The 14,319-nt window shown below is 39.4% G+C and overlaps 1 protein-coding gene across 10 annotated transcripts in view; it reads left to right on the top strand.

The window, feature by feature from the left end:
• The first annotated feature begins 18 nt into the window (after window positions 1–18).
• The window catches only part of GPSM2 (G protein signaling modulator 2), a 56,665-nt gene continuing 42,364 nt past the window's right edge, over window positions 19–14,319 (top strand). For 2 of the 10 annotated variants that reach the window (XM_054530329.2, XM_054530335.2), the window contains exons 1-3: window positions 19–280; window positions 8,349–8,652; window positions 9,156–9,249. In XM_054530329.2, the coding sequence (XP_054386304.1) occupies window positions 8,640–8,652; window positions 9,156–9,249 (107 nt within the window). In that variant the 5' untranslated portion in view covers window positions 19–280; window positions 8,349–8,639. The remainder of the gene's footprint in view (window positions 281–8,348; window positions 8,653–9,155; window positions 9,250–14,319) is intronic. The other 8 variants (XM_054530361.2, XM_054530340.2, XM_002810508.6 and 5 more) reach the window with 8 other exon arrangements.

The following is a 14,319-nucleotide window of genomic DNA, read 5'->3' as shown; positions in this document are numbered from 1 at the left end:
AGTTTGAATGAGAGCGCCTGGAGCCGGGGCGCAGGCGCAGAGGAGGGCGGCGTTGAGGCCGACGGAGCGGTGGGACCCCTAGGTGGCGGAGGGACGCTCCGGCGAAGCGAGGGGCGCTACGAGCTCTGGCCCACGTGACCTGCCGGGGGCGGGAACAGGGGGCGCGCCGGCCTCTTGGGGTGCCCCTGCCTTGGGGAGGGGCCGTGACCACCCGCCTGTCGCCCGAGGCGGCCGCCGCTGCACCTTCACCGCGTACCCGGGACCCGCCCGCCCGCGGGAGGTGAGCGCTTCCGCGACGCGGGGTCTGAGGTGTTTGAGGGGCTCTCGGAGGGAGGTGACAGGGAGGGGTGCGTGTGCGTGTGTGTGGGGCTTCTGTGTCCAGAGGTCTGGGGGTGACGTCCTTTGTTTTGGGCAGGAGGCGGGCGGGGGGCTTGCGGGACCTGTGGGCGCTGCGGGAACGCGGCGTCGATGCTCAAGAAACCAGAAACTCGGCTTGAGGAGTTGCTGCTTTTTTGTTGTAAAGTCTTAAAATGAGAGTAAAGCGTAAGAGCCTCACTCCCGAGCCTTTTTTTTTTTTTTTTAAGATAAAAAGTATACTAGGGTCCAGCGACTTCTTACCACTCTGAATGTGAGTAACAAATTGTGAATTAAAGCCCGAATCCCCGTGGAATTCAATCCGAGGCTGATTGCAATCACTTGGAGTCGGGCGCTTCCTACCTAAACCAGGCAGTTTATGGCAAATACCTGCCTTGACCGTGTTTAAATTAGTGAACTTTTGGGCACCAACTGGTCGATTTACCATAGAAATTGGTAGTTGCTGCAAAAAGAGTAAGTAAACATAAAACGTTAAGAAAACCCTTCCCTGAAATCTATAGAATACCTTCAAATAAAAAAATGAAAAAAATCTGTAATTTCCTTGTTTTAATAGTAACCAATTAGAGCATTTGAACTAGTAGCATTTGAACTCTGTTAAAGAAAACGAGTAAGGATGGAAATTTTATTTGCTTTAATGCATAATTTAACCACACCGTAGAATTAAACGAAGTAGGTTCTTGGCTTTCCTTTCTATCGGGTTTGCATTGGAGCGTTCGTGGGGTGTGTTGGAAGTTAACAGGACCAACCGAGCTGAGTTTTCAAGCTGCCACTTTAGAAGGGTGTACCGAAGATTTCTGGCCTGATAATAGCCGGTGTGATTGCTTCTGATAAATACCACTTTTGCTTGGGTTCTCACTGTTCAGGAGCAGCTTTAGTTGATTGTTTAGAAGTGAATAAACAACATTAAAAAGGGTAGATCACTGTTGGTTGACATGGTGTGTGTAAGGAGAGGGGGGCCTCAGGGATTAGGGGTGGTCTCACACCTACTCCTCTTTACAACTACCACGGAGTCGTTTTCGCAAGCTATTTCCCAGGCTATTACTTATAATTTAAGTATTGGAGCGGTTTCAAAGTAAAAAGTTGTGTGATGTTGTTGTAGAGGCATGTCTCCAAAATCCTCTCTGGCCAGGTAAGCAGTTTAGTTGTATTTTCTTACATTCTTAAATCAGATATTCGGTGTTACAAACATATTTTAATATAGATCTGAGACTTGGTTACTAGACTAATTAAAACAGTGATAAGATATAGTAGTTTTAAAAATGACTTTTTCATAAACATAAAATATTTCTAAGATCTATCTTTAGAAATTTGTAATTAGTTCTCTGGAATTTTAAAATTGAAAATCTGACATAGATTTAGGTTATTCTAAATTTATTTGAATATATATTAAATATGTCTATTTTATAATAACAGTTACTGTTATTAATACAGCACTATGTTGAGTACTTTTATTATTTATCAGAGCCAGGTGCTGGGTCTGTAATTATAAATCATGTCTGTAATTATCACAGCACATTTTAGGTAAGTGTCATTATGCCCACACCAACTGAGAGTTTAGCGTAAGATCATATAACTAGTAAGTCACTGTGCCGAGATTCCAATCATGGCCTGATCCCAAAGCACATGCTGTATTGCTTCTGTGTGTCTTTTTAAATCTCTGCTGTGTCTCTGGATTCCATTTGCAGGGACAAGTTCTACTTTAAAGATGCCTTTAGGTGCTGTGTCTTGTTGTAGCTTCGCAGAAATATTTCCATCTTTCTGTTGGAACTATCTTGCTTCATTATTTTATAAATCATCATATAAATCACATTATATTTTCAATATCCTCTTAATCATCTTTATACAAAACATAAGTGAAGAGTAAGACTTTTCTGAGTTTCTTACATGAATATGAATACAACCTTTACTGTGGAGAAGAAATGTATTACAGTCTGGTTTTCTCACTATTATAGGATTCTTTGGCCTCGTCATACTTCCTATCTTCTTCCCAGACAAGAAATAAAAGTTTGTTGGGCCTCTCTTATGTGCAAAGCAATGTCTTTGGTGTTGTGAGATGACAAGAAAATGCTTCCTATTCAGTAGTTGTTTCTGGAGTTTTTGTAGTATTTTTCTTTCCTCCCCATTCCTGCCTTATATGTTGCTGCTGGTTTATCTTCCTAGCAGAGATCCAACTTGGCTATTCCTTTGTGGGGAAAAAATACCAGCAAGGTTCCCCTTGTGTAAATAAAAGGCTGAGGCCGGGTACGGTGGCTCACACCTGTAATCCCAGCCCTTTGGGAGGCCGAGGTGGGCAGATCATGAGGTCAGGAGTTCGACACCAGCCTGACCAACATGGTTGAAACCCCTTCTCTACTAAAAATACAATAATTAGCCCAGTGTGGTGGCACACGCCTGTAATCCAAGCTACTCAGGAGGCTGAGGCAGGAGAATCGCTTGAACCCCGGAGGCGGAGGTTGCAGTGAGCTGAGATCGCGCCACTGCACTCCAGCCTGGGTGACAGAGCAAGACTCCATCTCAAAAAAAAAAAAAGGCTGAATATGAATATATGCTTCTGCCACATATTCAGAGTCCCTCACAATTTGTTACTGTTGTACCTTCTCAGCCTTCTCTTTCACTACTCTGAATACTGTGTGCTTATCCTGGAACACATTCTGTGCATTTCTACCTCTCCCTTTTTCTTGAGCCATTCTTTTCCCTTGACTGGAATGCCTTTCCTTCATTTGGCTAATAAGATCTACCCATCCTTCAAGGTGCTGTACAAACTTCCTTGCTTCCAAAAAGTTTTCCCTGGTCCTTTTTAGTTAGAATTATTATTCCCATATTATCTCAAAACATTATTGAATAGAAACATTTATTTTCCCACAGAATGGTGATAACTTTTGGGAAGAGAAGACAAAATCATGTTTAATATATTTTCCTATGGAGAATTCTAAACTCAAGCTCTCCAGGGACCGTTTCTAAGCATTTATAGTATTTCTGCATTTGGGATTTACTTCTGCTTTAAAATGTGTTTGGGTCAGGCTCAGTGGCTCACACCTGTAATCTCAGCGTTTTGAGGGGCCCAGGTGGGCGGATCACTTGAGACCAGGAGTTGAGACCAGCCTGCCCAACATGACGAAACCCTGTCTCTACTAAAAATACAAAAATTAGCCAGGCGTGGTGCTGGGCACCTGTGGGAGGCTGAGACAGGAGAATCACTTGAACCCAGGACGTGGAGGTTGCAGTGAGCTAAGATGGCGCCACTGCACTCCAGCCTGGGCAACAGAGTGAGACTCCGTCTCAAAAAAAAAAAAAAAAAAAACCATGGTTAGTGGAAAGGACCATTTCTTTTCTATTTCACTATTGAGCTTTTAAATTATGTATATGTATTAATTGATTGAAGCTGATGACTGACCATCGTTGGTAATAATAAATGGCTGTGCTTACCAAAAAGGTTCATATATTGTTCAGATGATCTAACCTGGAGGCAAGAAAAGTAAATTATATTTATTGTCTGATGAATGTTACCAGTTTGTATAGATCCATGGATGGAAGCAGACCAAAAACAAACAAAGAAACAGACCAAAAGTTATTGGCATTTAAGTGGCAGTCAGGATCAGATAGTTTAGATAAATTCGAAGAAGCACAAAATGTAACCTGGTTTGCAAACTTTTTACTGCCAGTGGAGTAAAGCAGGGCTAGGATCTCTTTGATAAAGAGCTAGCCTTTCTTGTCTGCTCTGATTGCATACCTTGGACAGTGCCTGGAAGTCCACCTAGCTGTCTAAAGGGAGTCTGTCTATTTTGACTTCCTAATCAGATAATTAAATGTGAGGCAGTTAGAGTTATGTACTAGTTGATCTTTCTATATGTTTCTGTCAATTCCCGGGATATGGAAAAAATGATTGCCTTTTCTTTATGGTTAGATGCTGTGATCTAGTAATTTTGTTAATTTTGAGGTTTTTGGAGCATTGCTTGGAAGATGCTATTAAGAGACAGATTTGTTCCTTGCAGATTGTTAGTTGTAAATAGTAATGGAGGTTGGAGGTTGAACTTGATGACTTCTCAATATCCTTTCAAACCTATAATTTATTTTCCAATTCTTGGTCCTGTGACTAAATTTTCTTATCCTGATGAACAAATTTGTAATTTAATATTTGTTGCAAATTTTACTAGTCTTACACTATATACACACACATTGTATCTAGGAAGTAGGTTTGTTAACTCCATGTAATGAGGAACATGAGTGAACACATTATTGCTAAATTGGCTAGAGAGTTCTTAAAACATGAATCATGAGTCAAGAATTGCTTGTTCAGTGAATATTTTTTTTGTGTGAAGTGCTACCTAATTGTTATGGAGATTGTAATGTAAGAGGCACTTTTAAAGATATTCTTCCCTTGAGAATAGTAAGACTATATTATAAATTGCTCTTACTGAAATAGTGAATAGCATTCTGTTTTCTTCCTTATTTTAATGGTCTTAGAAATGGTTCTTTCTATGTGCAGTTTTCATCAAGTAAAATATTTTGCAACTTTATATTCATTTACTTATTCGTTAATTTGTTAAACATGTAAATGCTACATGTTTACATCTTAAGGAGTATGAAATTAACATTTTATAATTGCGAAATTTAGAATTTCATTAAGAACTCATGGATGAGAAAAATATTTTATTTTATTTTTTTAGAGACAGGATCTCACTCTGTGGCCCAGACTGGAGTGCAGTGGTGCAATCATCGATTACTATAACCTCCAACTCCTGGGCTCAAGCAATCCTCCTGCCTCATCCTCCCAAGTAGCTGGGACTATAGGCACAGGCCACCACACCTGGCAGATTTTTTAATTTTTTGTAGAAACGGGGTCTTGTACGTTGCCTGGGCTGGTCTTGAACTGCTGGTCTCAAGTGATCCTTCCACCTTGGTCTCCCAGAGCACTGGGATTACAGATGTGAGCCACCAGGCCTACCTGAGAAAAATATTTAAATTTAATATCAGTATCTGTGGGGAATTGGTTCCAGGACCCCCTGAGGATACCAAAATCCATGGATGCTCAAGTTCCTTATATAACATGGTATAGTATTTGCATATAACCTATACACATCTTCCCACAAACTTTTAATCCTCTCTAGCTTATTATGATACCTAGTACGATGTAAATGCTATGTAAATAGTTGTTATACGGTATTGTTTAGGGAATAATGCCAAGGAAAAAAGTCTGTACATGTTCAGTAGAGACACAACTTTTCATTTTCTTTCCTGAATATTTTTGATACGTGGTTGGTTGAATCCACTATGCAGAACCCACAGATCTGGAGGGCCTGCTATAATTTAATTTAATTCTAAGGTAAATTAATTCTAATACCTCTCTTTCTGCTCCATTTTATAAATAATAGCCCAAACCTCATAGTGGATAACGGGAGAGAATTTCATTGCCAGTTTAGCTATTTGTGTAATCTAGATGCACTTTGGAGCTATTGCAATGAGTATCCACACTGATTCCCTTTATTAATTTTTTTATTAAGGAAAAAAGAGGCACAGTGGAATTCTGAACAAAAGGAAAAGAGATTTGATGTGTTGATAACTGCTATTTGATGTGTTGATAGCTGCTACCTTTTTGTTCTTTCTTAAAATACTGCTCCCTAGTCCATGCTGTGGCATGCACCTGTAGTCCCAGCTACTTGGGAGGTTGAAGCGAGAGGATCACCAAGAGTTCCAGGCTGCAGTGTGCTATGCTTGTGATGTGAATAGCCACTGTACTCCAACCTGGGCAACATAGCAAGACCCCATCTCTAAAAAAAACAAAACAACAACAAAAGATAGTGCTTCGTTTTTTGGCCAAGGGAAGGGATAAGAGGAGTAATATTTTGTGTTTCTTGCATGCTAAACTTATTATTGATATGAGAACCTCATATCCTCTAGGAAACTTCGTCAGTATTCCCAAGGCTGTTTCTTTCTACCTTCCCTCCTTTCACCTTACTGCTCTGTTCCCTATTAACTTCTAGCTGTTCTTAATTAACAGAGCAGTGAGTATTCATTAGAGTCTGGTTTATGATATAGCTGAAATACTTAAAAGGATGTTATATAGAAGAGGAATTAGGCTTTATTGTATATGGCAGCAGAAGGAAGAAGTAGAACAAATGGGTAGAAATGGAAGGATTGCTCAAAGTATGGAACAATTTTCTTATAGGAATATTCAAAATTAAGATTCACTGCTTCATGACCTATGTAGGAATGCTATAGTAAAATAGTGGACTAACTGACCTCTAGGATTGTTTATAACACCGAGATTCCAGGACTTTATGATTGTATATCTACCAATTTATCTCATATATGTATATGTATATCCTTCTTTGTCTTTCTCAACTGTTACCTCAGAGGTTATAGTTTGTATCTGATGTGCTGTAGCTCTCTCTAGTGTATCGGTATGGATTCATTTTTATTTAAAAATTCTGTCTTTATCACTGAAGATTTTGCCTTTATTCCTCTATTTTTCTTTCTCACCCTCCTATTAGATATATTATAGAGCTGCTCATTTTGTCCTCCTTTTCTCAGAACTTCTCTTTATTATTTTTCATCTGCTTATTCTCTCTTTAGCTGCTTAACTAGTACATTGAGGGTTTGTTGTTGTTGTTGTTGTTTTGGTGGGGGGAGACAGAGTTGCACTGTGTTGCCTGGGCTGGAGTGCAATGGCATGATCTTGGCTCACTGCAACCTCTGCCTCCCGGATTCAGGCTCACTGCAGCCTCCGCCTCCCAGGTTCAACTGATTCTCATGCCTCAGCCTCCCGAGTAGCTGGGATTACAGGCTTGCATCACCACACCTGGCTAATTTTTGTATTTTTAGTAGAGACAGGGTTTCATCATGTTGGCTAGGCTGGTCTTGAACTCCTGGCCTCAAGTGATCACCTGCGTCTGCCTCCCAAAGTGCTGGGATTACAGGCATGAGCCATTGCACCTGGCCTTAACTAGTACATTGAGTTATTAATATCAGTGTTCATGGTAGTTTTTTGTTTCATTGTGTTTTGGGGCAGGGTCTTGCTCTGTCACCCAGGCTGGAGTGCAGTGGCATGAATATTAATATTTTTAGTAACAGCAATCCAAAAAACTATAATCCAAATGTCCATCAACAGCAGAATGAAAAATACATTTGGTATGCAATGGAATATACATGCAAGTTGTAGCTATGCACAACAATTGAGAAAAATCTCAGAAGCAATGTTCAGCAAAATCATACAAAACTAAATGGTATCTTATTTAGGACTATACTGACATTTGTGGTAAAGTTGTAAAGACAAGCAAAGGAATAAGGAACAAAATCCAATTTAGAAATCACCTTAGAGGGAAAAGGAAGGAGATGGGTTAGGTTGGACCCAGGAGACTTTAAAGGCAGTGGTAATGTTCTTATTTTAAACTGAATGGTGTTATATAAATATTTGTTGTGTCATTCTTTTTACCATATACATATTTCCCAAATGTCTTTTGTACCTACCCAATATTACTAAAAAACATTTTAAAGACCTTAAAGAGTTTAAGTAGAATATATTTTGAAAGCAAAGGAATCCAACTATAACATAAGTATCAGTGTGATATCTTCTTTGAGGAAATAAATTTACTGAGTTTGGAGTTGACTATTTCAAGTAATTATTGAATTTTCATTTGATTTGTTAATAGTTTTTAAAAGTTTGAAGCAGCAATTTTGTTTTTAGATGCTAATATGATACATACTGTTCTTTTTTGTTTATAGCAGAAAATATTACATAAAAGTATTAAATTTCAAATGTATTTTAAAAATTAAAGTACAGTTCTCAAATCTCATCTATTCCCACCCCTATTTAGAAACTCCGTGATGACAGTTAAGCCCTGTGCTGTCTTCTGTAGTGATTGACATGACAGCAGTCTGCAGAGTTAGCTTGTGATTATGTACAGCTCAGGGTTACTGTAGGTTATTCTTTGAAAATAGGACTTCAAGCAAAGCATCTTGTATTCCTTTTGCAGAAACGTTGCTGAAGTGCTGCTGAAAGGGCCAGAGATGCAAGGATTTGGGACACATTTTGAACCTTTAAGCTGTCTGACATTGACTTCCTTTCTTTATTAATAAAGAAGCAGCAGGAGCTTAGGATGTATTAACACCAACTCATTAATATACTAACCGGACAATGTTCTACAAACAATTCTACATTGTAAAGGACTGGATTGGCACAAAATAAAATAATTTTATTTTATTCAGCTTATAATATGACTCGATGGAGGAAAATTTGATAAGCATGAGGGAAGACCATTCTTTTCATGTTCGTTACAGGTAAGACTATTGCTGTCTTAATGGATGACTTTTAATCCTTATTTTAAAATGTTTTTAACTCTGATGACCATTTCAAGTTTCAGTTGAAAATGCTCAAATATACCAGCCATAGTATTGTCTGTAGACAATACTTTCTTTTTGTTTTAAGTTTTTGTGTCCTTTCTGTAGGAAAATGGTAGTAGAGACCAATTATGTGCTATGGTTTGTTTAATGTTCTCTGGAAGAGTTTATGAATAATTTCTTTATAATTTGTAACTATTTTATAATGCAAATATGTAAATGAAATATGTTTGAAAATCTTTGGAGCTAAAAGATGGATTTTTAAAAAATGTGGTCAGCTGAAGGACCTAACCTTTGCATTATAATTTAATGTGATCTTTTAGACGTGAACTTTTAATTTTTGATTTATTTTCATTTTTTGTAGTGTATTGTTTTGATTCCCTTCTCATTTCCTTTTTTGTGTATTTTTTATTTTATTAATTTTACTTTTTCTATATTATTAGAGATGGGAGTCTCACTATATTGCCCAGGCAAGTCTCAAACTACTGGGCTCAAGCAATCCTCCTGCCTCAGCCTCCAGAGTAGCAGGAACTACAGGTGTGTGCCACTGCACCTGGCTTTTTATTTTATCTTTAAAGGAAATTTTATTTCACCACCATTAGTACATTTTAAATATGTACCTAATCCACATTAATATAAATACATTATTATTAAAATACAAACAAGCACTGTTCAAAAGAAATGTCATTTTTAAGCTTAATGTCTAGTGACATTTTGTGTTATTTTGCTGATTTAATACATAAGACCACATTTTTACATGAAGTAGTGGTTTGCTAATCCCTAATTTACTCCAGAAAGCAAGTCAGGCTGAGGAAAGGCACCCACATTCTCTCACAAGCTTCACGGGCCCTGGGGAAATGGTCTGGTTCCTCTAGGACTTAACGGTGTTCCCTTGGATGCCCAAATGGATTGTCTACATTCCTGGTAGAAGGTTGCAGATTGTAAGGACCAGTCAGTGTTCCCACCTTTGTTCTGCATCCACAAGTATCTTTCACAAATACAACACACTCCCCTTGGCTGCACCTTATATATAATATGTTATGCACATGTATGTGTGTTGGTGGTGGGGGATGCTTCCCACTGATCTAGATCAGGATCCAAATCAGACATACACATCAGGAAAGGAGTGAAGATAGCCAGGAAGTGATAGCTGGGCAGAATGAAGGTACAGAGTGGGCAGGTCTTCCTGATTTTTCAGAAGAGCCCAGGAAATCTGAAAATCTGAAGTGTGTGTGTGTGTGTGTGTGTGTGTGTGTGTGTTTTTTTTTTTTTTTTTTTTTTGAGACAGTCTCACTCTGACATCCAGGCTGGAGTGTGCAGTGGCACGAGTTTGGCTCACTGTAACCTCTGCCTCCCATGTTAAAGCGATTCTCTTGTCTCAGCTTCCCGAGTAGCTGGGATTATAGGCGTGTGTCACCACACCCAGCTAATTTTTTGTATATTTAGTAAATACAGGGTTTTGCCATATTGACCAGGCTGGTCTTGAACTCCTGGCCTCAAGTGATCTGCCTGCCTCGGCCTCCCAAAGTGCTGGGATTATAGGCATGAGCCACCAAGCCTGGCCGGAAATCTAAATTTTTATTGTGCTGTCTCCAAATTCTGAAATGTTGGCAGCTAATGCAAATTTTTTTTTAAATGTGGGTTGAGCATTTTAAGGAGGAGAAAAAGGTCTGTAACAGACACAACTCTCTAAAAAACCACACAGGCAGCTGGGGGAGGTAGAGCTCGAGGTTTTGATGAAAGCTTCTCTCCAGGACGTAACATGCACTTACCCTGGGACTCCAAGGCTGTAACCCTCCTGCACCTCGAGGCCCAGAGCACCAAGTGCAAAGTCCCCATCTCCTGGCCTTGCCCACCTTATTGCCCTCCATACCTCCTCATCACACCTTCCATTCCCCAAGCCCCATAGGTTTCTCTGCCTCCCAGACTTTGCTCCTTATTCCTTGCGTGGCCTAGAATGCCATTACCTGCCATCCTCCCAGGCACTGCCTGTTGCAAGCCAGGCTCCCATTCTCATTCCTCACTCCTAGAGGGTTGCATGTAGACCTTCCTATTGCATCCTTCTAGATGGGCTGCTTAGGTCAGTGTCACCCACAGACACCAGGCACCCAGTGAAAGTCTGTGAGAGCATGCAGCCCACCGCCATCTGTGTGTGGAGCTCAGCCTTCATAAATGAGCATTTTGAAGGAATGGGTATTAAATAAAGTCAGAATAGGTGGGTACTTTGTAAACATGATAACCGATAGCCAGTTTAATATTTAGTGATAAAATATTAATGACATCTCTAATGCAATTAGGAACAAAACAAGGCTATCTGCACTATGATTATTAATATTCTGGAAGTTCTGGTAATTGCACTAAATGATAAAATAAACGCAAACTTAAATATTATAATCATTTAATAAGGTGATTAGGGAATTTTTTTTTTTTTTTTTTTTTTTTTGAGATGGAGTATCACTCTGTCACCCAGGCTGGAGTGCAGTGGTATGCAATCTCAGTTCACTGCAACCTCTGCCTCTCAGGTTCAAGCAATTCTCCTGCCTCAGCCTCCTGAGTAGGTGGGACTACAGGTGTGCACCACCATGCCCAGCTAATTTTTGTATTTTTAGTAGAGATGGGGTTTTGCCATGTTGGCCAGGCTGGTCTTGAACTCCTGACCTTGGGTGATCCACCCGCCTCGGCCTCCCAAAGTGCTGGGATTATAGGCGTGAGCCACCGCACTTGGCCTTTTTTTCCCCCTTGAGACAGAGTCTTGTTCTGTTTCCCAGACTGGAGTGCAGTGGCATGATGACAGCTCACTGCAGCCTCCACCTCTCAGGCTCAAGCAATCCTCCCACCTCAGATTCCTGAGTAGCTGGGACTACAGCCATGCCTGGCTAATTTTTAAAATCTTTTTGTGGAGATGCAATCTCACTCTGTTGCCTAGGCTGGTCTCGAACTCCTGGGCTCAAGCAGTCCACCTACCTTGGCCTCCTAAAGTGCTGGGATTACAGGAATGAGCTGCCGTGCCCAGCTGGTAATAGATTCTTTATCAAAACTGTTACAAGTTAATTATTAGATGAACATCAGAATATCGTAGCAATTAATAGAATTCAAAATCTCAGAAGGAGGGTGTACCAAATTTTAGATGTCTTAACATATTTAGGAAATAGGAGATTTATCATCCTGTAGAGTAAATGGTTCACGTTAGGAAGGTTCATGCCAAGGAAGTTAACATAGGTAAGATGAGGCCATTTCTATTAAAAAAGAGATTCAAGTAAAATAAAATGGAAGACATTTAAGATAATTAAGATGAGCTTTTAATATATGAAATGCTGTCATCCTACCCTTTACATAAATTTCCAGAAACCTGGGAATTACATACTTTTTTCCTTTTTCATTCTGTATCCAGCATGAAGTATTGCTGGTTTCATCTCCTAAATGTTTCTCAGATTCATCTACTCATGTGCATCCTCCCAGTTGTTTGAAAGGCTTGTTCCCCGGTGCTGTAAAGAAATAGCACTTGAACATAAATTTAATTTATTTAGTAAGGCCATTTTTACTTCCTGCAGAAGGGGTACTCTTGCCAGCAGTTTTGCCTCAAGAGTACACTGAACAAAGGAGACAGGGTCATTTATAACCTGACGCGTCCACCCTACTGCTGTGTCTGGTTTCCATTGGCTGGAACGGGAACTCACATTGTGTATTTGTCCTGATAGGCTAGCACTTAGAACTTTTTAAAAGAGGCAAAGGTAGAGGGGAACAAAGGAAGGAGGAAGTAACTTGTGGAATGTTGAGAAAGGTAAAAACACTTTTAAATAAGGAAGAGGAACAGGCTATGACCTAATGCTTTCTTGGACCAGTATAAGCATGCTAGGGCAAATACTTAGGCTAAATTGTGGGAGCTAAAAGCATAAAGTACATTGATTTCCTTATTACGGCTAGCAGATATTTAAGAATGTTAGCCCAGGTCTTTGAATAAATTTTGCGTCTAAGGAATAAATACTATTTATTCCTAATTAGATGGGGAGGAAAGTCTTTGAAGAGGAACCTCTACTTTACTTTTTACATCACCATAGCTATAATTGAGATCCTCAGGATCTTCCTTCCAGACTCCCTCCATTCTTCACTTCTTGGAACCCATCGTTTTGACTTGTCACTAGTGGGCTCAGTCTCAAAACACAGAGCTAACCATGCAACCTCTCTGCTTAATACCTAGGGTGGCTCCTAGTGGCTCCTAGTCACCGAGCCAAGCTGAACATAGAACACAAGATCTTCATTATCTGGCTTCTGCCTATTCCTGGGACCTTACTTCCTGCCATTCTTCACCTTGCACTTTGAGCTCTGGTTTCCTGCATGTCATGCTGTTTTATGTCTCAGTGTCTTTGCTCATGCTATACCCTATGTTGAATTCCCTTCCCACTTTCTTTGTTTAGCTAATTCTACTCAATATCTAAGATACAGCTCAGAGATTATCTCCTCCTGGAAACCATTTCTAAGCTCCATAATTAGGCTCTGTAGCCTCCGTGTGCTCATATTACAATCTGTGCGTTTTTCTTTCTTAGCACCAACAGTATTAAAATTAAGTGAATCTGTTTTTTATGGTGCTCTCTTCCTCCTCGCCTCTCCCTTTGAGCATTAGCTCCTCAGCTATGGTTGCTCCTCAGCAGCTATGATAATTAGCGTGTTGTCTGGCACATATTGAACTTCAACGGAATATGAGCGTAATAAGATATTTATCTGTCTTGCTGAATGTTTTGAATAGTATTGTGCTTTCTAATATGGTAAGAGCAGTAGATAAGTAGGAATGGCTTGTACCTCTGCCTGTTGGAAGATCTTAGAATTGTCCTTTTTCCATGATACAGTCTAGATCAAACATGGTTGCACTTTGCTATAGAACTTCACCAAGGGAAACTTAAAAATCTATACTGTCTGTAATAGGACTATACCAAACAAATCCCTGGCTTTATCAGTGCTTTAAGACCAGCATTCTGTATATTGATTGGATTGCCGTATAATTGGGGGTAATGATTTGAACTCTTTATGTTAGGCCATAGGCTGGTATAAGTTATTCTTCTGCTGTAGTAAATACTTATGAAATGTTTTATCCATCTGGTTCTTCCATTGCGGAGGTCCTCCTCTATCCCTGGAGGAGTTTCTGTGGCACAATGAATTTGTAATTTTGAAATGGAATGTTTCTTGGAACACTAAGTAACCTCCTAAGGGGACATCAGAATGCTTTATGAAATATTTTGCACCTATTTCAGAAGGTGGAGACTGATAGCAAAGTACAATTTATTTCTAAGTTTAAAAAAAATTATATGGTTGATTTTTAAGGAGTTATTAATTTTTTATGTGTGATAATGGTATTGTGATTATATTTTTTGAAAAATTTTAATCTTTTAAAGATACATACTAAGGTTTTTACAAATGAAATAATATGCTTTCCAGAATGTACTTCAGACCAATCTGGGGTTGGAAGAGTAACGATCAGAGTAGAGATGAATAAATAATATATTGATTATATATGTGTAATTATTGAAGTTGAAAGATGGATACATTGGGTTTGTTACACTAGTTCCTCTGGTTTTGTGTTTCTTTGGGAAATGTCATTTATACTTCTTACTG

Source organism: Pongo abelii, chromosome 1 (assembly GCF_028885655.2).
Source record: "Pongo abelii isolate AG06213 chromosome 1, NHGRI_mPonAbe1-v2.0_pri, whole genome shotgun sequence".
Classification (NCBI taxonomy): domain Eukaryota; kingdom Metazoa; phylum Chordata; class Mammalia; order Primates; family Hominidae; genus Pongo; species Pongo abelii.
Note: the sequence above shows the minus strand (reverse complement) of the source record. Positions and strands in the feature narration are given on the sequence as shown.